Source organism: Elephantulus edwardii, unplaced genomic scaffold (genome assembly GCF_000299155.1).
Source record: "Elephantulus edwardii isolate Elephantulus edwardi_28Jun2011 unplaced genomic scaffold, EleEdw1.0 scaffold00015, whole genome shotgun sequence".
Classification (NCBI taxonomy): domain Eukaryota; kingdom Metazoa; phylum Chordata; class Mammalia; order Macroscelidea; family Macroscelididae; genus Elephantulus; species Elephantulus edwardii.
Window position 1 is genome coordinate 14627773 of NW_006399765.1, and position 24856 is coordinate 14652628.

Genomic DNA, 24856 nt, shown 5'->3' on the forward strand with positions numbered 1-24856 from the left:
GCAGAGCTGCCTGGTGCTGGAGCGCATCTTAAAACGCCTTCCAAGTATTTCTTCTGCTGTCTACTGAACTCCTCCAGGGAAAGCACTGACTTCCTGCGAGCTGGGTTCATTTCATTCTCACCTTGCTTAATTACCAAAACCTGTGCTGAGGGCATTGCGTCTGCAAGCTTATTTCAGCAAAGTGACTATGCTTAACAAAAAATGGAAAAATAATTGTGAAAAAAATTCTTTTGTGCTTTAAGCTGTGGGAAGACTGTTTCCGCTCTCTGTCAAATCTATTCATCTCCTCTCCTCATTTCCTGGCTGAAGGCCCTTCTTCTGTACATTGATTCTTCTACTGACTTTCTTCATCATCAGACAAAATGTGCATGTAAAATTGACTTCATAAGCCAAGCTTTCAAGTGTCCTGAGTGAAAAACTGAGCCTGGATTCCTGTGTTTTATTATGAAATATTCTATCAGGAAGGATCAAGCATGCTCAATAGACAAAAGTCTCCTCAAAGTCAGCTGACAGTGAGTCGAGGCGGCACAGCGCATTAACAGCCCTGCAGACCAAGCACAGGCTGGCTCTCCCGAGGCCCTGCAGAGCCCTGTCCTGGCTCGCGGGGAGCCGTGCGAGGCCTACCTGTGCGTCTCTGTACACCATTTCGTACTGCTGGATCATCTGCCTGCTGATCTGGCTGCCGTGGTACACAATCGCGTTCATCTCGGTCCACGTCCGGAACTCGCGCTCCCAGTTGGTGATGGTGGAGAGAGGGGCGATGATGAGGAAAGGGCCGTGTATTCCCCTCAGGAATATTTCCGAAAGGAATGTGATGGACTGAATGGTTTTTCCTAGGCCCATTTCATCTGCTAAGATACAGTTTTTTCTGCAGAGTAAGGAACACAGGTAAGTCAACCATCAACAATACAAAGAGGTGGGTTTATCTAATGGGACTTCAGAAGCACACCCTGATCTATATCTTAATTTTTTTCCCGTTTTTAATTGGTATGTTAACAAAAGTTTACGGAAAACTTGGATCTCCATTAATTCATTGTTCCCCATTTTCTCCCCTACTCCCCCAGGTTTGCTTTTCTCTTGAAAAGATTCTTTCACTGTTGCTCATAATTTTTTTTAATTAAAAGAGCTGAAATGGAGATCAAGAAGAAGAAAAACATTTGTGTTTTTTGTTTTATTTTTATGTCATCAAGGAGCCAATTAAACATAATAAAATCTTTATTAGGCTAAAATTACTGGTCTCTTCTGGTGATCCAAAAGTCACACAAGCAGACGAAGCTGTGACTTGACAGGTGCGTGGCAACCCCCCGAGCGAACTCCTCACTGGACAGAGGAGCACCCAGAACCCAGCAGGAGGAAGCGTGGTGCTGCTTTCTGACTTACGATGACTACGTGGCAGAGACAAGGCAGGGACACAGAGTCCCTTTCTGGCTTGTTTCCATCACACGCTCTCCTTTTAAAATTCAATACTGTTGGGTAGGTGTTAGGATGTGAAGAAAGCCTCAGCCCTTGTTTCTCAAATTTCACCTGTGTTAGCAAAGTTCTAGTAAAATCAGGGCACAAAGAGTTCAGACCTAAGCATGACAGGACAAGGCCAGACCATAAGTTGCTCACAAGTGAGTGGCAGGGCCAAGGAGAGATTCACTGCTGCTTCCAGTCACGCTCAGTGGAAAACCTGAGGAAGGAGCCTTACAGGATTCTCCCCCCCACCTCATCTAAGTTGACTCAGGCAACGTGACAGCACATAACAACAACAACTTGACTAGCAAAGAAGAAAAGCACCCAGTCAATGATATCAAGCATCAATCCTTTCAGTTGGAGAAAATATCTGATATAACAACAAAAAATGTTATTACCATTGCTGGTGCCATGGAGCTAGCTTGAACTCATCGTCACCCTGTGCACAGAACGCAACACTACCTGGGCCTATACCGTTTTCAAAATCACTGCGGGACTTGAGCCTACTGTTGCCGCCCCTGGGTCAATGCATTTAATTGAAGGCCTTTTATTTTGTTCGCTCTCTACTTGAGAAGCATGACGTCCTCATCCAGGAACTGGCCCCTCCCGATAAAACGTCTGAGTACACGGCATGAAGTCTTGACATCCTCATCTAACACAATCTCTGGTTATACTTCTTCCAAGACAGGTTTGTCTATTCTTTTGGCAGCTCCCAGTATATTCCATAGTCTCTGTAGGTTTAAAGGTATCAAATCTTCTTCAGCCTTCTTTATTTGTGGTCCAACTTTTATATGCATAAAATAGAGATTCAAGAACTCACTGCCATGGAGTTTATTTCGATTCATGCTGACCCCACTGGAATTCTGAGGCTACAAATCTTAGCAATAGGAGCACACTGCCTCGTCTTTCTCCTGTGGCTTGACTGGTGGCTTTGAAATAGCAGCCTCTTGGTTTGCAGCTCCGTACCACCGAGCATGCCATACCTAACTGGGTGACTGTGTCGCTCTGACCATTTCACACTTAGCATTCCAGGATACAGCAACAACACAGCTGCAGGCGCAGTCACGTGGAGAAATCTGGTCCGTGGCAACAGGACTGCGTCTAGTTCCTCACCTGTTATACCAGTTGAAAAGGAGCCAGTTCATTCCCTCTAGCTGGTACTCCCGGAGCTGGTTACTGTTCTTATACTCCCGGGACTTCTCAAGTTTCTGCCATGAGTCCGAAGCTGGCCGCTCCTGGTGGAAGGAAGCAGAAAGCACAATGCACAGAGAGATGATTTTTTTAGATTATAAAATGTGTAAGCATACTGAGTACTTGTGAGGATGATAGTAAATCTCAAAAAACTGATCTAAGGCTGATTCCAAACTGCAGTTAATCATCTTTAGATTCTAAAATATGTTTCTGGGCTTTATATTCTCTAGCTCTCACCAGTGAGAGCTAAGAACTCCTCTAGAACATTTGCAAGTAGTTAAATAAGAAGAGAACTTAGATCCATCTAAGTTCTTGATAAATTATATATAGTCCTATACTTGCATTTAGATACCTTGTTTACATGGATTTTCCGAGTAAATCAGTATTAATCAGATTTTTTTTTGTTTGTTTCTACAGATAAAATCTTCTTTTCGTTACTTCCTGTGCTTGGGAGAACACTCAGGAAAGAACAGTGGGAAATCTCACTGGTTAGGTTTCAAAGTCAATATGTAAGGCAAAATTCTTAAATTACAAATCCTTGTGCTAGTCCCTTAGAGGCAAGGATTGTGAGACTTGGTTTTATATACTTCAGGCATGTTGTCAGGAAAGGCCAGTTCTCGGAAAGAGACACCATCCTAGGAAAGTGGAGAGCCAGAGAAAGGGAGAAGACTTTCAACAAGACAGACTGACACAGTGACTGTAACAATGGGTCCACGCCAATCAGAGTTGGTGAGGATGGTGCAGAGAAAGGCAAGGTTCAGGTGTGCTGTCTGTAACGCTGCTATGAACCAAAGTCAACTCCATGGCAACTAACAAGAACAGCAATCCCCTAACTTTTCTCTAAGCAGTCAAAACCCCCACCCTCATCTTCCCCCCAAAAAACTCAAAAGCACTGCTATTATGTCAATTCCAACTCACAATGCCCCTACAGGACAAGGCAGAAATGCCCCCTAGGATCTCTGAGGCTGTAAATCTTTACGGAAGCACATCTTTCTCTCCCACAACAGTTGTTAAGATCCAACAGCTGACCCTCCAGTTACAACGCAAGGGAGTCATACTGAGTTGTGCTGCTAACCAAAAACACTACAACCACTGCGCCACCAGGGATCCGTCAACAGAGAAGATGAAGGCTTCCTAGTTTTAGTTTTGCATAACATGATTTTTAAAAGAAATTACATTTCTATCTACAGACATGACATCAGATATGTCATACATTAACTTACAATGTGTTGGCTACTTTTTATGTAGCTTCTGCATGTGCATTCTCTTCTGTTAATCAATTTTGGCTATTATGCAATAAAACCAGTTTGGTTTTTTTCTATCTGGTGGAGAGTTGTAAAAAAATGTTGTGGAGAGTCTATCCCACATTTAATTTTTTATTTATTTTTTTTTTTAGTATAAAGATTGATTGATTCTGTTAATAGTGCTTGGTTGTGGAGTACATGGAGGAAGGTTGAGGGGGGCTCCAGCACAAGCCTCCGTGGCTAAGCCAAGAGGGAAGGGAGATGGAAGTTAGAGGAAAAGTGTGGTGGGAGCTCTGCCGAACAGCGTCTCATCAATTTCTGAACAAAGGTGCTTCAGGAGATGGCCATGGGACAGGACAGGGCAGGGCATGAGAAAGGGTTCAACTATGAGCCACAGCCAGCTGGCCTGCCCCACACTCAAGTCTCCTTTGTTCACACACATGCTCTTCTGTCCATCTAGTTTCTGGTCCAGAAGCTCTCCTAGAGAAAAATGTTAGTGTCTCTGGTAACCTGGACTTCCCGCTCCACCTTTATGACCAGGCGAACCTTTTGTGGCTGCTATTGGTACCTTAAACTGGAGTCAGATAACTGGTCAAAGCCCAGGCTCCAAAGTTAACAACACTTTGCCCTGGCAGCTACCAACACTTAGGCCACACTGTCTTTGTGGAGCCAGATCCAGGTTATTTACTTGACAGTCTACGGTATATTCAATTCTTTTCTCTAACACGAAAGCATCAATTCTTTTGTCATCTTTATTCATCGTCCAGCTCTCTGATGCACAGCAGGTGATTGAGAAGACCATGGCCTGAATGAGGCACACCACAGTCCTCATACTGCTATCGTTACTCTTCAGCATTTTAGAGAGGGGGACCGACAGGGACTTGCCCAATGCAGTAAGTCCCCTGATTTCCTGACTGCTGGTACTAAGAGTGTTGATGGTGGATCCAAGCAAGATGAAATCACTGACAGCTTTAATACTTTCTCTATATACCATAATGTTGACTGTTGGTCCTATGGTGGACCATATTTAATGGACATATTAAGACCTCCTAAATCAATACTTTAAAAGTCTTAAAAAGAAACAATTGTTCGTTTTGTCTGTAATTATAAATGATGTGATTGCTATATGCCATCAAGTGGGAAGTGATGCATAACTGGCCCTGCAGAGGCAGTAAATCTCACAGGAGGAGACTGCTTATGCTTCTCACATGGAGCAGCTGCTGAGTTTCATCATTAACTGCCTCTGACAACCCACTGGAGGGTCAGCTATGGGTTGGTTCTGTCTCAACAGGACCCAACAACATATAAAGCTTTAAAAAGAAAACAAAATATTTAAGGTGAAGTATCATGCAGAGTCATCCTTTCTTAACAAACATAAAAAGTTTTAATCCTATTTTTAGGAACCATTTCATTTTAGAACTCTTAAAATAAAATTTCAAAATGTGCCTTTTAAATGAGAGGAGAAGCAAGTGGAACAAATGACAAGTGTGAGACAACACCACGGTTAAGTGAGATGGGGAAGAGAGTGGAAGCACAAATGGCAAAGGAAAGGAAATGTGAAATCGTCTAAAAGCACTTGCCAAGTGCATGCAGTCAGACTGAGGAAGTAAGTGGGAGGCTGAGAGTGGGAAAGAGTCCTGATTACTTCTAGATGATAACTTCTTAGTAGCTTCAAAAGAAAATTCTCTCCATGCTCTGCCTCCCCTTTAGTGTATCTCTGTGTTGTGTCACGTATTTAACCAGCCTGATGCCCTATCTGTCCACGCAGACACACGCCTCCTCCACTGGTCTGAGAGCTCCTGGGGCAGGGCCTTTACTTTGGTCTTTACTGAATCTCATGCAAGAATCCAGTCATACCAGATGCTAATAAATGACTGACAACCCAAATTAAAAACCAACAACAACAACCAAAAAAAACCACCACAGAAATGGTTTATCAAGAAACTTCATAACCAAACATGTAGGTAGAATACTATAAACTACAAAGATTCCTTACTGCCTTTCTTAATCTCAAGATACCTTTATGCACTTAATATGCCTCAAAGAAGATAAAACAAAATCCAAAATAAAATTGCTGCCTTTGAACAGACTCTGACAAGGACCACTTACATTTCGAAACTTTGCCTTCTGGACTCCAACTCTCCAGAGATGTAAACACAACACAAATACCACAACGAAGTCCTTGTGAGAGCTGGAACTCAGGAGGAAAACCTTGTTTTTGCAGTCTCAGTTTTTCCCTCCTTTCACAAGGTACAGCATTATTACTTTTCTATCACTCTCTTTAGTGGAAAACACTGTTTTTAAGTCCTTGTCTGATAGGTTTCTGCCTTATAGGTTCTAGTTTTCAACAGGTTTTATAATAATAAAGAATTAGAGATGAGTTCTTCATGCAGAGATGATTGGTTCTTTGTTTCTATTTTAAAAAAAAGGAATTATAATCATTCTAGTCGTCGTATTTCTTTTTAACTCTCTCAAGTTAGTTAGTTATACTTTAACCAGGTTCTGAACACCATTTTACCTCTTTTCAGTTGATACTCTCCTCCATTTAACTACTTCCCAGAAATTCTGGGATTTCTTTGCAAAATGATTACAATTCAGAATCAGAAAAACAAATTTATTCAAAACATATACTAAGAACCTATGAGGTATAGAGATTAAATCTTAAACCTTAAGAATCTCCCAGGTGAAAAAAGAAATACTATTTAATCCAGAAATCCTACTACCACATATATAAGCAAAGGAAATAAGATCTACAACATAAATAAGATGTGTGCACACCCATGTCCACCGCAGCATGATTTATAATAGTGAAGAAATGGAAATAATTCAAGTTCTCATCAACAGATGAATAAGTCACACAACAGAGTATCATGTAACACTGAAAACCAAGGAAGAATTAGTAAAACATGGATACATCTAGAGAACATCATGCTGAGTGAAATAACTCAGTCACTAAAGAACAAATAATTGTATAAGATGATTGTTATAAAAAGCTGAGAAAAGGTTTACACATGGGCAGAATCACTCCTGGAGAGGTACCAGGAATGGCAAGGAAGGGAGGTGTAAAAATGAGTGAATGGATTTGAGGTACATGTTAGGAAGGGCGAAGGGCAAGGCAATATAGAATAAGGTGATGATTGGCACAAGATCACCAAAAGGAGGGAAGACACAGTGAAGGAGAGAAGGATCAACAGAAATCAGCATTTCAGGGAGGTGGGGAAAATGTGACTTAGGTCACATGGGTATAGATAATCTCATAGGACAAAATGTAGATGAATCACAAAAGAAGGGGGAAAAAATCCCCAAATAATCTTTCAGCTGAGTGAAAGCAAAGAAAATAAAGGGACAGAGAGATCACTGACAAAACAGGGGAAAGAAGTAAGAAACAGGAAAGAATTCGCCAGGTACTTTTCACTCCTTCTACCTTAGAAGAGCCATAAGCCAAGCAATGTTAACCTTACGTTCAAGCTTATTAAATGCCACATACACCAAAATAAAGCCCAGACCTAAAGCTGAATGCTGGTAAAGTTTGACAAAGTGAAGAAAACTCCTTGAACTTTAGGGTAACCAGCTAGACAGTCATGATTGCCAAGTTCATAAAAAGATAGGTATGTTACACAAGGTGCAAAACAATAATACACTACCGCGTGCTTAATTTCTGGCAGAATTTGAAGAGACTCGAATTCTTTCACTTTTGCAGGATCCACATCTTCCTCGAGCTCCCAAGTGCTTTCTTCATATGGCAGCGAGCACCACTTCACTAGGTAATGCGTCACTTCCTGGTGGGAAACACAGGAGAGAAACTGAAGTTCTTCCTATTTAAATAGGGTGATCATACTGTGGCTTGTCTCTGAAAACCTGCTGGAAAAACACCCAACGAATGCAATTATAATAAAGGTCACAACCAAGCATTTCCCCAAAACAGTAAGAAGGGCAGACAAGGTGGGAAGAGCAAAGGGCAAAATACCCACCTCTCCTGTTTCTGCATCCTTGGTGTGCGCCACCTCCAAGATGCGATCGACTTCTACATAGTCGGGATTGAACAAGTCTTCATCAGGCTGATGTGAACAAAGGAAAGCAGTTTAGAGTTCCCTTCCCTCAACTCCAACCCTGAGCCTTTGATCTTTAAAGCCTCTCTCTCACTACCTTAAGAGTTGGAACTAACTCAGAGCTCACCTTTTTTCCGAGGCTGGAAACTGCATGGGAGGAGACTGCCGTCTTTTCCCCTCAGAGCCACTTGGTGGATTCGAACCCCCAGAAAGGCACTACCTTTGGGTGAGCAGTGCAACTCCCTAGGCACTATGCCAACAGCGCTCCCTTTAAGCCTTTAAGTGACTCCTATTCCCTGGGCCATATTAGGAAACACAGTGAGAAAGGGTTCATGTGAGAATCAAAGTCCTTCCCGGCAGGATTTCAACTGGGTTCATTCTCCTGCTGAGGATCTGCCTTTCCAACCCAGGGGACAGCACATCAGTGACTATGTAGCTGCTTCTTCTACGATCAATACAAGAATCTATAGTACATCATTCCTGGAAGAGTCACAATCCAATTCAATTATTCTTGTCAGGAAATTGACTAGTCTCTAAAGCCCAAGACAGCTTTCCCTCTCCCTGTTTAGTGGTACTATGGGATCTTTTATCACTGTAATTATTAAATTGTAGCCTGTTCTTCCTCATAATCATGTCTCACTGTATGAACTCATTCTTCATTGTTACTCTATAACAGCAAGTCAGAAATGACTTACAGCTGAGCCTCCGGTGGGTTTTTAGAGGCAGTTTAATCGCACAGGAAGGGACTACCCTTCTTTCTCCCACAGAGCAGCTGGTAGATTTGAACCAGGTACCTTTGGTATGGCAACACAGCTTCTTACCACTAAGCCACCAGAGCTCCATATATATCTTTAACTTCCTCTACAGCCACAGAAAAGAAATGGATTCTTGCCTGTGTTGGCTCTTCGATGACTTGCAGGCAACCATCTCCTCTACCTGGGTTAAATAACCCTTGTCTGTTCTTTTCATACCCGGGTTCCAGGTCCTTCAGACAGGTCACATTTATAGAATAGTGAGTAGAGACTAGCATCACGCCAAGTGCTTCTTCCAGGCACACTGCGTCATTTAACACTGCAGGTATCCTCTGAAGCAGAATTACAACGAGTTCCATTCTGCACAGAGGAGAAGCCTGGGCCTCAAAGAGCTTATGCAAGTGGCCCAGGGTCACATGGCTGTGATGTGGGCACAGAGCTGGGACTGGACCCTGGCAGTTTTACTCAAGCCTTATCACTAGCCCTTTGCAGTCTTTGCTCTCAATTACTGAATCACACTTTTGCCTTCTTCCCCACTGTTCCAGCTCTCGTGAACAGTTCTATTTCTGTAAAGTCCCTCACTGAACCCTGGTACCCCTATAAACTGACAATTGAGGGGAGCCATTCCTGGCAGGACTGTTTTCTTGGTGCAGTCTAGGATTAGCTTTCCTTGGTTAAGCAGCTAAATCTCACTCCTGGCACTCAGGCTGTGTATAGGTAATTAAATTGGCCGTATCTTCTTTGCCTACAATTGCTAACCAGTTATTTTTGTCACTTTCAGCTGGACCCAATTTCCAAAATACAAACATTTTAAAAACAGATTATATTTCATTCATTAAAGGCACACTTCTTGTTATTTATCCTCCCACTGCTGTGCTGGACTGCAAAGCCTTCTAGGTCTTCAGAAGGCTTAAGGGTTCCGAGGCAGAAGACTTGAACCTCTGTGGCACCTGGGAAAACCACGGCCTCCTGCGTCTCCTGCACCCTCTCTAGCCCCCTTTACCCTAGCTTCCTCGTAGCAGTTGGGAGATAAAGGGCATAAAGACACTATATTTGAAACTAAGCTATTACCTGTATCACAAGAATATTATTTACCCAAATTATTAATAAAAAGGCAGAACCAGCCAAGAACAAAAGCAGTGCTGTCAGCACGCTCTCCACTGCAATGCTGTCCATCAATTGACTCAAAGGCCTTCCTGCCCACGAGACTATGAGTCCTTGTGATAGGGCTGGATACCCTGTAAGAGCTTCCTTCCTCTATGCTCAACTAAGGAAAAATCACTGTATTGGGAACAAGCCACAAAGATGGGATTTGTAAGACAGACGCAGGAGTGCAGACTTTCCCCCCAGCAAACCTTCAGGGCTGGAGGACGTGAAGTGAGAAATGGCTTACGGCAAGCTCTCCTCCTTACCTGGGAATGCAAAATAATGACCAATCACTGACCTCTGCTTACTCTCAGGGACAGCAATACGAGGAAGACAGGGGTTCTGTCAGCTCACAGAGGTTACAGTGGAAACAAGAGACATGAAAGGAGTCACTGCCGCTGTGAATACTTGCTACAACAGAGGTACGACTCAAAGGTAGCAAGGAAGGAATGAGAGTCCTTAGGGCTTAATGAATGGCTTTCGCCAATCTAGTCATGTCCTCCTCCCAGCGTGACTGGAGGAACAGATCGTGCAAATCACTTCTCACGTGCTTTAAAGCAAGCATAGGCAGGGCTGGGGCCAAACACGAAGGCTAAACAGAAAAACTCCACACTGTGACTCTAAGTGTGTTTACTGGCATTACCCTGAAACAATCACATTTCTGTCACTTGAGGAAAAGTGGAAAACAAGAACAAGAGATAAATTAGCATGTGCAGCAATTTACTCTAATTTGCCGCATCTAAGTATACTTCAGGCACTAGGACTAGAGACTTACATTCAAAGAATATTTCTGATTATTTCTTTCTTTACTATAAAAGTAATATGCATAAAAAGTTGAAATGCTACGTAAAAAAACAAAACACCATAATCTCACCAAGTAGGAAAACAATGCCAAATCTTTTTACATATATTCAAGATGTCTGGGATACTTTAATAGGAAGCCCTTTTTCCTGCACTCTACTCCTTTAAATAGAACGACACCCAGATAGAGTCTGACATTTTCATTAACACTATAATACTAAACATCTTTGCATTCATTAATCTTCCCCAGTATCATTTTTATTATTCACATAACATTCCACTCTATGGAAAGTACTTAAATGGAACAAATGCCTACTATCTAACATTTTGGCTCTTTTCCATTATTTACTATTATGACCATCTCATTGCCATAGCTAAGTTTTGTAAAATGATGTGATGATTTCCTTAAATTAAACAAAGAAGTATAGCTGCAAGGACAAAGCAGGTACAGTTTGGAGACACGATGTTCTTCTGACAGGTTACACCATGTACTGCTCCCACTCCTCACATACCCCTGTCCCCCTCTCTAGGCCTTCAGCAGCAAGAATAACACTGTTTTTGAAATCTCCAAATATTTGTAAGTTTCAAAAAAAAATTCCATCTTAATTCTCATTTCCTTGATTACTAATAAAACGAACTACATTTTCATAGTTAGCGACCAAAATTTTTCCTATATTCTTAATGTTTGACCATTTTGTTCCATGTTTTCTATCTGAAATATGGTTTCTTGTGTTATAAAAAGTATTTTTAATCATTAAAGGTATTTTTTGTGCATGCGTGTGTGTGTGTATGTGCATAATAGGAGGGTTACTATATTGGAGAAAAAAGATGTCATAAACAAGTGTCATCAACATTTGTATGTATGTACGATTAACTAATTTAATGAAATGAAACAATAATTAATGTAATGAAATTAAAGAAAAATGTGTATGGACATAAATATACTTAAACATCACAAAGTTATTTTTCCTTATTTAGCTTTAACATTTGGTTATGACATTTTCTAATGTATACATGGTACATATTTGTTTTAATATTCAAATTCATCAATTCTCCTTGTTAAATGTTATGATGCTTAGAAATTTCCAAGTTTACATAAATATAATTTATGTAAATATAAGCCTCTCTCCTCTTAACATTTCTATTTTTGTTGCTTTTACATAAAAACTACATTGCTTTGGAATTGACCTTCTGTAGGGGAAAGAGGTAAAATATTCCTGTATCCACCATCTTCTCATTTTAATTACAGGTACTCTGATCAACACACATGCTCTTATGAGTTGCCACTTTTTAAGGTATAATGTTAAGACACTGGTGGATAATTTATTTTTAGTTTAAATATGGACTAGTTTCACAGTTAGCAATGTGACTTGAGCAGCAGAGTTTCATAGGATTTCAACTAGAACTTAGAAATTTAGCAACTTAAAACCCAGAACGCAATACTGCAAGAAAGAGCAGCAAACAAATGAGTAAACATTGCTTCACCTCAGTGAAAATGTGCTTCATCTGGGCTTGCTTATTCCTAAATCGCTTGATCTTCTGTGCGATGCGAGGATCCTTCTCGAGCTCTTCCATTGTGGCCCATTTACAATGTAAGTAGGAACTATCCAAAGACACACAAATTGTGAAACAAGCACATAGCTAGCAAATGACTGAGCTTTAAGATGTTCAATAAACAGGACGGCCACCTAATACAGAAGCAGTGGAGTGCTAGGCTGTAAAACTGCTTGAGAATTGGGCTTCGAAGAGCTCTGCCCATTAAAAGCAAAAGAGGAAACAAAACAAGTGAATAGTTCTGAGCAACTGATCTCTCTGTAGTTTCTATAGAAACTGGCTGAGAGCAGAGGGAGGGTATACATTGGCAGGCATTAACATGTATTAGCCAAAATGGGCAAAGGGAGAGAAATGAAAGGGGGGGGGGGAAGTCACAAGACAATGGTTCTCCACATGCAAAGAAGAACTGTCAGGGGTTTTGTTTGGTGTTTGTTTGTTTTTAAAAAAAGTCTTTATTTTCCACTTTCAGAATCTAAGTCAACTAGTCTTAGGTGGAGCAAGGGCTTCAGTAGTTTTAAAAAGCTCTCTGTATGCCCTTTGCTCGGTCAGAGTTGAACACTACTGCTTATGGTGAGCGTAAGGCAATCAGGGTATCTGTCGGTTATGCTTTAGGGGAGGCTAAGTATGAAGAGGGAAATTTCACCCCTACAAAATCCAAATAACATAATAAATTAACGTACAAATTTCTATACTTAACGTAGAATAGCTCCAAGTCAAACGGAGGTTCTCCAGGGTGAACCTGTAACCAAGAGAAACAGGTATTAGCCTAGATCCTGTGCAGATCACCCTTACGTATACACTGCTCTCCACCCCTCACACAAAAGGTAAATCAAGATTTCCACGAGGCTTTTGTAAAGATTTCCTAAGAATGTTCCCATTTTTCCAGACTGTCTTCTGATAGCTATTGAATGTTGTTGTTCTGTACCGTAGAGTCAAAAATGACTCATAGCTGACCCTCCGGCAGGTTTTCAGAGGCAGTTAATCACACAGGAGGAGACTACCCATCCTTCTCCTGTGCAGCAGCTGTTGGCCTTGAACTGCGTACCTTCAGGATTGCAGCACAGTTCCTTCCACTAGGCTACCAGGGCTCCCTAGCTGTTGAATAGGTTCTCCAAAACCCTGTGATGATGTAAATATGGTCTCTTATCTTGCGTGTCTTTAATAAATCCACACTGGCCCAGGGTTCTGAGAAACGTCAGGACCAAAGTGTGATAGTAAAGTGAGTGTTCATGCTTAAAGAGCTTCACTTCCACAAACACGTGAGGTAAAGAGGAAATAACTCTTCCACAAGTTCTATCATAATCCCCCCTCTTCCCGAAGTTTCTCTACGCAGCCTACAACAGCCCGGATATGCCCATGTCATCTAAAGAATGCCCCAAAGTCACTGCTACTAAGCTGACATCATGTTTTCATTCTCATGTTCTTGGTCTTCTGCTGACTTGAATGGGCTACAGCAACTAAATGCTATATACTTCTTGGTAGGATTAGAATGAGAGAGAAAGTCAGCTTAGTCTCATACGCAGATATTTAAGAATCTTAACTTTGATAAATGACAACAGTTATAGAAAGGCTTCAGGCCTTTTGTTCACAGGGTCGCTATGAGTTGTTCTCGACTCGACAGCAATCAACAACAACATATCCTACAATTCTATTTGGGGCTAAAAATAGTTGATTATATTCTTACTGAATTCTCACAAAGAAAAACCAAAACCAAAAAACTGACCACATTCTCTAACCAAATAGCTCTTCATAAAGGGTGTCACCATGGCGGTGACAGAGAAGCTAGAAACAGGAGCCACTCACCTCTCGGACTGTCTTAGATGCCAGGATCTTTTCAATGATGTTGGCATCATCTTCTGGAGGCTCCTAGCAACAAAAGTTAAAAAGAAAGAAAATGATTAGAACCATGGAGTCCAAGGGGAGCATAAAAGCTAAACAAGAGTATGTAATTATTACTAACTACTTTACAAGTTCATCTTTGAGTCCTGAGCATTTTATGTAGTCTGCAAAAGGGTGAGGCCCTACCTCTGGGCACAACCCTGTCACATTCCTCTCACACATAAGGCTTTTCAGACTCAATTTCAGATCTGCTATTAACGACACTAAAAGTGGCCCTAGATTTACATCCTTTCGCTGTCAAAACGCCCATGTGTTGCTGGGTACAATTTTTAAGAAGCTATAAGAGAAAATAGTGAGAGGGTTGTAAAATCAGGTCTCAATTCTGACACCTACCATCTACTAACTTGGTGGGACAAGTCAGCAAACATCTCTTCAATTTCAAATCTATTAAATATTAAAGTAGGAGTTAAAAATAAGACGTTGCACTCGGTTACTGAGAGGAACAAAATGACACATAAAAACATTTTTGAACAGTAAGCACTATGCAAATCTCACTTATAATTACCCTCTTACTCAACAGTGCCATTTTACCCAATGCATCTTGAAATGACTTTCTGTTTTAGCAGATAATCATGCTATCCCAACTAATGAATGCAAATCCTAACTAAAATAAATTCATTCTTTTCTTCCTATTCTGGGTACGTATCAAAATTACTAGATTACGAATTCCTACAAAAATTCTCTCTACAGAATGTTTATTATAATAAAATCCTTAAAAATGATAAACTTAAAAAAGATTGAATCAGAATGTGCATGTGTTTAACCATTCTCTCTAGGACTTGAATAAAGCAGTTCAATTTCAGCACTTCTGTATGTACTGGGAAAGTCTCCAGTCAGGGACCTCTCCAAATTACTTAGGAGTAATGATGTCAGTTTGAGGATAAAGGTGCGCCTGATCCAGGCCCTGGTCTTTTCAGTCACTTGCTATGCATCTAAGAGCTGCACTATGACTAAGGATGACAGTTGGAGAGCATGCAGTTTGAGTGCACACGGAAGGCAAAGACGAGGAAGCTCTACCTCACAGGCTTCAGGCATGTTGCTAGAAGAGGCTGTTCCTTGGGGAGGGACCTCATGCTTGGAAAGGTAAAGGGGTGGCAAAAGGAGGTAGACCCTCAACCAGGTAGGTTGATGTGATGACTGTGGCAAGGGTTTGAGTGTCTCAGGGACTGTGAGGATGGAATGAAATAGGACAGTGATCGGATCAGTTGTTCATGAGATCACGACGAGTCAGATTCGATGGCACCTAACAACAACAACAACAACAACAGTACTGTAAGAAATCTGGAGGGGAGCCCTGATGGCCTAATGCATTACATGTTAGGCTGCTAACTGAAAGGCTTGTGGATAAAAACTACCACAAGAGAAAAAAGGGGCAGAATCCGCCTGTAAAGATTTTCAGCTTTAGAGATCATGAGTCAGAAGTGACCCAATGATAGTGTTTGTTGTTGTTGTTGTTCAAAAAGGAGCCCTGGTGACGCTGTAGTTGGGTGCCTGGCTTCTAACAGAAATGTCAGCAGCCGAGTTCTGTAGCTACGATGGGGGACAAAGACAATCTGCACCTGCAAAGATTTTTAACCTTGGGAAACCCACAAAGCCAAATTCTACTTACTCTATCTTAAAGGGTCGCTATCAGTAAAAATCAACTCAGAAGCAACAGATATATGTACCAAGACCTTTCTAGATCTAGCGTTTGTTACAGTATGAGACTTAAAACAGTGGTACGAAAAGGACATTAATCTTAACCATCCAAACTGCCAAAGCCACTACCAGAGGTTTCTCCTCGATGCTTCCCAGGATGATCATTTGAGTTGCAGATCACTATCTTCAGACTACTCATTCTGAGGGTTCTGCTCTCCCAAAGCCACACCATTACAGGAAACACTACATTTCTTTAGATTTTTACATCTCCTCTCCTAAAAGGGTCAGTAGTTTAAAAAATGAGGGCAGATGGCAAGAAAGAATTATGGAAATCAACAAGCACAGGCAGATGCTCCCAAAAGGTTACAAATAACTAATATGCTCCCCCAGACACATGGCATTGCGCTAGGTGCCATGAGGAAGTTAATCCAAAATGACAAGAGTCCCTTCCCCTTGCTCAAGAAAGCAGCAGTGAACCATGCTTACATATAACAGAAGAAAGGGGAGGGAGACACAGGCAACTGTTGGTTTTCTAGTTAAGTATCTGCTCTGCTTAAGCTCAAGCATAGGCAAGGAAGAGAGGGATGTAGTTAATTGTTTACTACCTGTCTTCACTCACAAATGGAAAATCTTTCTTGTTTTGTACATTTTTATAGCTAAGTGCATTGGAAAGATCAGGCAGACCAGCTCAGTAATCAATCTGGTGAACGTTAAATGAAAAGACTACAGTGAGGAAAGATCTGAACTCTCCAAGGCCAAAAGACTGGGAATAATCACTATATCTGATCTGTCACGTAATACAATTCTCCCTTCTCCATCTCCACTGTCAGAACGGTTAATGACAAAGAGCCAGAATTAGGTTTTCATTCAAGTGTCGCAAGGACCACACCCTCCAACCTTGCCTGCCATCGAAGAGCTTGGAATATAGGAAGGTGGAAGTAAAGGAACAAGTGTTTGGTTAGGACTAATTAGATATATAGATTTATAAGCCAACATCCTTCCTACCCTTCTTTATATTTCATCTCTTTCCTAAATTTTTTTCCCTATTATTTACTGAGTACCATCTATGTTTCTGCTCTGGTCTTACAAAAACAACTGAGATATGGTCTTCATCATCGAGAATGCTGTCAGGCATATTCATGTAATTCTTTAAAAATTGCTTAGGATTTTTCTTCCACTATGATGGCCAAAATGAGAAGAAAACAAAATAGAAAATAGCAAGTATTAAAGGGGATGTAGAAAAATTGGAATCTATATCCACTGCTGGTGGGAATATTTTAGTATAGTTATTGTGGAAAAAGAGTCAGATAGTTGGTAAAAAAACACTACAGGTAAAGCTGTCTTATGAGCAACAAGCCCACTCCTAAGAATGAGGGGCCTGATACCCTGCTCGCCAAAGGTAAACAAAGCACTGAAAAGTGCAGAGGGAAAAAAAGACCTGAAGCTCCACTTTTCCCAGCACGATGCTTTCTTCCAAGGACTGCCTCTTCCTGGCATGCCCAAAGCTTCACCATCCCTGCTTTTCATTCTGACAGTCCCTGGACTCTTCAGTGCTCTTCTCTAATGCCACAACTCAAAGGCACGCATGCCTCTTCTGGCATCCTTAATCACTGTCCAACTTTCAGATGCACAGGAAAGAACTGAAAAGACCATGACTTGGATCAGGCACACCTCTGTCTTTAAACAGACACTGTTATTCTTTTGCACTTTGGAGACGACCATGATAGCAGATTTCCCCTGTGCAACACTTTTGATTTCTTGACTTTTATATACATATAAAGTTGTAAGCATGGATATATTTACATGTGTCTATATCCCAGAACACTTGATCATGCTAATGCGAAACTTATATACTTGAACCAAAAGGCAGTCATCAGAACAGAGCAAGGAAACACTGCCATGGTTGCTGTTGACTATGCCACCAAGTTGAGTATGACCCATAGTGACCATATGAACAACTCACCATATTAGTCCTAGATATTTTTAAGTTCTTTTCTGAATCTAATACATGGATCCCAAATTTATACATTTAGTTCAGAAATTCTCTAGGGTCCTGTTTAAAATTGTTACTTGATACCTCCACTTCAGTATTAAACTAAAAAGCCCAGTGCTGTTGAGCGGATTCTGACTGGCAGTGATCGTCCATCAGCTTTCCCACTCTTAAGGTGGAGAGACAGCCTCCTCTTTTGATTGGTATGTGCCATTGAGTCAGAAGTGAATCACAGCTGATCCTCCAGCGGGTTTTCAGACGCTGTAAACTGCACAGGAGGAGACTGCCCAAGTTTTTCCTGTGGAGCTGGTAGATTAGAACCACTTGCCTTTGGATTGGCAGGGCAAACTTTAACTCACTAGGCCACCAGAGCACCTTCACCTTTTGATTGTTGTTGTTGTTAGGTGCTGTGGAGTCAAGAACTCACAACGACCCAGTGAACAGCCGCCCTGAACCTTGCCCTAACCTGAGCCATCCTCATCATCTCGCACATCCTACAGCCCACTGCTGAAGTCATCATGTCAACCCATTTTGTTGGCGGTCGTCTTCTCCTTTGCTGACCCTCCATCTATCCTAGCATGATGTCCCTTTCCAAGAAATAGCTAAATGTCTAAAGTAAGAAAAACAGAGCTTCACCATTTTTGCCTCCAAGGGGTACTCTGGCTACGCTTTTTCCAAAATATATCTGTTCTTTAATATCAGCATTCCTTTCACTATTCAATAGCTTTCTGAAACTTAAAATGTCCAAAGATTAAATTTTAATCTCCTACCCAATTCCTCACTTTTATATCTTCTCACTTTTTGCATAGTCTCTCAAGCTCCTTAACATTGAGCTTTTATAAATGGTCATTACCTTCCGAACCTGCCCCCAAGGCTAAAATTTATATTCCTAATGAGCAAACAATTTAGCAAGAAAGGAGCAATGCTCATTCCTTCACTAAATTGCTTCAAATAGTCTTCTCTAACATGAATAAAAGATAAAAGTAAGTGTGATACTAGTAGTAAAGTCACTGCAATTCAAAGTATTTTATCTAAAGATAAAGAAACGTTAGATCAAATCCTGGATGAAGAAAGCACAGGATTTTAAGTATTAAATGATGGAAGATTCAAAACATGCTTCACCATAGAAAAATTGAAATAAATACCGAAGAGTTTAAAATGAAATGTCAGTTTCTTCCTGGGACCTGGCTAAACTATCTATATATTGTGTTGTTTTTATTAAAATATGCACACACACCCCTCCACTCCAATGGTGATCATAAGAAGGAAAAGCAAGTAACATTTTCAAAATACATATCCAAGCAGGAAGTGATCTCTGGAAGATTATGCCTTTTTTTTCCCTAAACAGAGACGTGCATAAGCATGATCATGTGTGTATAAACATGCAGTGTGTACACATACACACAGATACAAACCAAATCTGCTTGCCAAATACACTTCTACAACTGCCATCTGTTCATAACTGCTTGGAATTTTCTCAAATTATCCTTCAGAGAAGACCATTTTAGCTCATTCAACTATAAGTCAGAGGATTTTTTTAATTAAAATAAATTTTTCTTAGGGGAAATCTCGAAAGTTTCCAATCTTATTTAGCCCAACCTAAAGCAATCACGTCATTTACTTCTATGTAGCCAGCCAACAAGGAAGAGTCCAACAAGAAGAAAGTCGGTTTCTAAATCACCAAGTATATGCAATATGCTTTAAGAGGTACCAAAAAAGAGTACCAAACATGATGTCCAGTCACCAGGGGCTGACACTCATCAAGGAGGACAAAATAACTGTTTTAGAAATATCTTGATGTAAATGTTACTTGATGTAATAACATCTATAAACCCAATGAAGTTTCAGAAAAAAATAGGAACAGCTTGGATTTCAGAGAGTATGTGATGATCCTAGAAAACAAAGGTTCTTAAAAATGGACGGTGAAGAGAAAGATAAGGAAAAATATGCCCCCCAAAATAATGAATTTAAATATAATAAGTATGATGCATATATGTATACTGAGAAGCTTATTTTATTAGAACAGAAACATACAGAGCAGCTGGTGGCCTTGAACTACGTGCCTTAGGAATTGCAGCACAGCTTCTTGCCACTATGCCATCAGAGCGCCCTTATATAGAGAGTAGCAGAAATAAACAAGGGTGAGTAGGTAGGTTATGGCCTCATTTAAAAAAAAATTTTGCAGGAGTTTTGATCTAACAAAGAAATTAAGAAGTAGCCACCATTCATTTCTTGAACAAGACACTGAGAAGATGACAGCAATAGTCCGGGGAAATTTAATCTGGTAATAGATTAGGATTGATAGAGACCTGGATCAAGGAATAGACAAGTGTCCACAGCAATAATGTGAATAGGTACAAACAGTGGCAGCAGAAACCCAGAGGAAACAAGCATAGGAGACAATGTAAAGAAAAACACATTACAGGCTCTTAGTTGAAGCCAATGAAGAAACAGAACAGTCAAAACCTTACTTAGTCAAGCTGAGTGGTAAAGAGCCCAGTGATGAAAGGCCAGAATGAATGTCTCTGTACCACGTTAACAGCTGGTACAGGCCAGAGAAATGCCAACACTTTCTAAAGTAGCTTTAGCAAAGAGCATCTGTCTGCAGGTGCAAATGCCTAACTGAACTAAGAATACAGATGAGTGCCAGACGTACCTCGTAAAAAGAAAAGAAGGGCAGAGGAGAAGGGGGAAAATTTTTTCTTGCCTTTCTAAACCAAGAGTTAATTCATATGTATTTCATACAGTTGATTCTACACAGGCTTATTCATTAAGTTAGTAGTTAGTACATGATAAATGCAGTGTTATGAACTGAATGGTATTCCTCCAAAATATGTATTATAAATTTTAATCACTCACTAAAAAGTCAGTGGCTTAAACCCTGGATAAGAAAAATGTGGCAGTGAGCTTCCATAGAGATTTACAGCCTTGGAAATTCCATGAACTTTGTCCTGTAAGTCTCCAAGAGTTAGAACTTCAAAGTAAGAGAGCACTCAGGAGTGAGACTGAGAGCAGAGGCCCTGAGGAATCAGAGTAGCTGCAGGCTGTGAACCTGGCAGAACTGTGCAAGGGCTGTAGCTAACTCTTGACTGAGAGTAACAAACATCCAAAGGATACTAAGGTTTCATCTAAATGGTCCCTGAGAGCCAATATAAATTTTACAATATAGAAATTCAGTTAAGCTTTGAGAGATACACACACACAAAAGAGAAACACATCTACCTGGAAACAGCTATGGATTAGGATAAAGAAACAAAAAAGCAGCCAGGTTTAAACAACAGTGACGGGTGACGCTAATATATCTGCTTGTCAAGGCAGCACACAAGTGGGGCGCTAATCCCACTTGGTGAGAGCAGGGAGCTCCCGGGAGGAAGTAACAACTGACTTCTGCCCACTGAGCATAGGAAAAGGCCAAAAAAGAGGAACTGTATGTAGACACAGAGCAAGGCACAGGAGTTGTAGCCTCATTCAATATCAGTTTTTTTTTCTCCCCTGAAAAGCAAAATCATGCAAGCTATCCAAAGAAAGTAAGACACAAAGTGAAACAGCCTCTTCTGAAAAGTCTCTATGCCAAACTGTCAAAGTCTGTCTGTGTTCCAGGCACCAACATCAGTTCAAGAAGAACATGGAAGGAATGTCTCAATCAGGATTGATACTTAATTTTCAGACCCTCAATCTCACCCCTACGTCAGGGGCTGAGGCTGTCCTCTGGATTCTAAAAGCCGGGTTGTGCTAACATGCCAGTCTTCATTTAGAATAAATCATGTGAACAGATGAGTCTTGAGCAACTCATCACTAGGTAATATCAATGCTGAGGGTGCAATCTGGGCCTGGGACAGCAGTCAGCAGTCACAGATCTGGGCAGCAAATATTAAAAAGGTACCACAGATGTGAAGGGTGGCAGAGAGGCCTTTCTGAAAAGCAGTCCACATGCCTCGCTGCGCCAAACTATCACAACCAGGAAGGCAGACCCAGTCCAGCCCAAGGAGGGCCTTAGGGGAAAGAAAGAAGAAAAAGTGTCCTCCTCAACTGATGTGCTGTACAACTGAATTGCCTTGAATGCGTGATGAGCTCCACAGCCTTTAAACATTGCATCAGCTGGAAAATCACTGTTTAAACCCCATCAGAAAACACACTATGTGAAACACACAGAAGTTATTCTGGCTCTACTACCTCTAGGAACCCCTAGAGCACCAATGTGAAAACTGTTGAATAAGTAGCCCTCTGCAGTCCCTTCTCAGACTACCTGACCACCCTGCAGGCCGGGCCAGGCTTTTGGCATAGAAACCAGATCCACTGCTGTCTCCACGAACATCAACACCAACTGTGTCAAGTCGTCGTCTTAAAGTTAATAAAATTTTTTCAGGCCTAATTAATGCAAATCCAGATCACATCTTCTATGAAGCTATAAATAAACCCTCTCTTTAATGTACCCTTGGAGGAGTCGGTAATCCTTGTTAAGATAGATAAACCTTCTTGTATTATTTTTTTGTCAGATAAGGTAAAGCTGCCTGGCAGAAGCCAGGGGAGAAGTCCTAGCAAGTGAAATACAGGGAATAGTTTAGACTAAATGACTAACAGGAGAAAATAAAATTCCTTACAATGTTTTAACTACAAAACCAACCATAAAATCCCCCAGGGAAAAAAAGAAAACCCATTTCAAAGCAACGTGAACCTATGGCAGACTTGCAATGGCTACCTGTTAACTATTTACTGGAAAAGTACTGCACTGACCATACATCCCTATATCATTCGTATTAGGGCTTGTACTCATTAGCTAGGGAGCCCTGAGCACAGAGACGTGAAATCAATGCTTATGTGCTGCTCACTCATTACCGCTGCTCCAAAACTCTGTGATCTAAGATCATACCACCCTGCTCTGTTCTGTGCCTTACTTTCCTGCCTGTTAAAATAGGAACAACACCCCTCCTCCTGCTTAATTTCCATGTAAGCAAAGACTGAAAGGACATGTATGATGATTAAGTTGGTTAAAGGTGGTTTAGAAGATACAGCATTACTGGCTACGGGAGGACACGTGTTGACTGGTAGGAGGAAGGACAGGTATTTGTACTGCTGCAGCTCACACCGAGCACAAATTCTGCCAAGTCAGCGATGGGGACTGTGGAGACAGACAGGCTGCATCCCAGAATGTGCTGCTGGCAACAATGGGCCTCCCCCACACAGCCTGCTGCTGCTTCTGCTCGCGATTTCTTCCCCATAAGCTCCTTGGCACAGACCTCCTCCTTTCCAACACTCACTCTCTTCCTCTCTAGTAATGTGTATCAGGTCCTAAAGCTACTCCTCTTCCTCTGTGACACCGCTGCCAAGGAAACTCCTACAGGGCAAATACAGCTATCTTATTTCTCTGCTTGAGCCCATCTATCCCTCATTCAATCTCAAGGCTAAAGGCCAAATGTCTCAGCTGGTACCCGAGGTGCTGCAATCTGATTCTTCCTACCACTTAGCCCGTATATCTCACCGCCAGAGGAATAAGATCAAATCATATCCCCTAATGCAGCCACGCTCAGAGACCTGTCACGCCACAACTTACAGTACCATGCAGACTCCGGGACCTTTAAGTTCATGTCAGAAAGATCCCTTCTCAACCCTGTCCTCTGATGGCCCTGGCCTCCCCTTCCCTGACTACACCTTCTATGCAGCCTCTGGATTCCAGCACACACTGCCAGGCCTGCTCATACCACTGATATGAAGGGCGGGAATCAACTTCAGATTACAGGATCAGGAAAGATCTGAGGGGATACCAAAATGAAACTGAAACAGCGGTGAACCAGTCAGGCAAAACGTGCAGTAAACAGTATTCAGGCAGAAGGAACAGCCCAGCAAAGACCTCCAAGGAGGAAAGAACTCTTGGTCCAACACATTAGAGACAGTCAGCGTGAGAGACAACCAGTGTGGCTAGAAAGTGATTCAAGTATTAAATTTGATGAAATAGGGAAGACTAATTGTGGTGGATGGGCCCAGTCTGAGTTTTACTGTAACTTCAAGAGGAAGTAATGAAAGGTTTTAAGCAATAGTTAAAATGATCTAATCTGTGGTTTAACATAGAGCCACTCAATAACTCTGTCCAATAGGCCAAAATGCCTGCCAAAACATGGTCAGTACCCTCAAGTACAGGCATACATACCTCTGCCTGCCAAGCCAGGGTAGAAGCCGAGAGGGCGGATGTCCGGCCAGCTCCAAGGACCGCAATTGTTTCCCCGTCATCATCTACAACTTTGAAGTCCAGATCCTCGTTGTATTTTCTGCGCTTCACCTGTCGTCCTGACCGTCGTTTCTGCAGGGCAAACACATCCCACCAGAGGAGCTCTCAGAGTCACGGGCAAAACGGGCTCGAGAATATTCTCATCTATACTCGCTCACACGTAAAGGAGAAGTGTCTTCATCTACAAAAGAATCTTCCTTAAACATCATTCTTATCGGAACTAAACTGACTTGAAATGAGATCAAGCTGAGGGAGGGAACAAAAGCCCACTCTGCAGACTGCCAGGACCCACTGAGAAGGTGCCATCCCAGGCTCCAGTGGGAGTGCTTGAGTCATCAACGGCTGGGGCTTTTATCCTTTCTATCTGGTAAAATCAAGGTGGGGGGAGAGCCAGTATCTTTGACAGAAGCTCCACTTCTGACAGCAACATGCCACTGCAAGACACAATGTGGCAGCTTTTTATTTTATTTTGGCTTTGACTGCATTCACCTACAATGCACTCCTAAAAAACGTATTTTAAAAGCAACAATAATTTTATCAGGACTTACTCTGTGACTCTCAAAATGCCCTTTGAGATATAGGGAGACAGCCTAGGTGTGACAAACACAGTTCGTGAGTTACTATCGAAGGATTCATCAATAATTAAGCAGCCTGTGACCTTTCAGGGAGAGCACATGCAACAACAAAGCAACCCAGCAGCTTTCCTCAAACAGAAAGCCATGGTGTTCATCTCTATGTGCTCATCATATTCAAGTAACAGACACTGGAGAGAATCATTCACCAGTGAGTTCACTCTCAAGTACTTAAACCCTGAAAATCAAAAAGCAAAACATATACAAAAGCAAAGACCCATTCTTCTTTCTTCTAAAGTAATTTCCTAGGCTTCTTTTCTCTCTCTTCTTCATTTCTTTGCT

The 24856-nt window shown here is 41.5% G+C and overlaps 1 protein-coding gene across 1 annotated transcript in view; it reads right to left on the bottom strand.

Annotated features, from left to right (window-relative positions):
* CHD6 (chromodomain helicase DNA binding protein 6) overlaps positions 1 to 24856 on the bottom strand; it is a 194048-nt gene that overhangs the window by 94462 nt on the left and 74730 nt on the right. The window contains exons 5-12 of the mRNA XM_006881534.1: positions 23865 to 24014; positions 13996 to 14058; positions 12873 to 12931; positions 12124 to 12241; positions 7862 to 7948; positions 7535 to 7669; positions 2569 to 2690; positions 625 to 868 (exon numbers count right to left, since the gene is read on the bottom strand). Coding sequence (XP_006881596.1) covers positions 625 to 868; positions 2569 to 2690; positions 7535 to 7669; positions 7862 to 7948; positions 12124 to 12241; positions 12873 to 12931; positions 13996 to 14058; positions 23865 to 24014 — 978 coding nt within the window. The remainder of the gene's footprint in view (positions 1 to 624; positions 869 to 2568; positions 2691 to 7534; positions 7670 to 7861; positions 7949 to 12123; positions 12242 to 12872; positions 12932 to 13995; positions 14059 to 23864; positions 24015 to 24856) is intronic.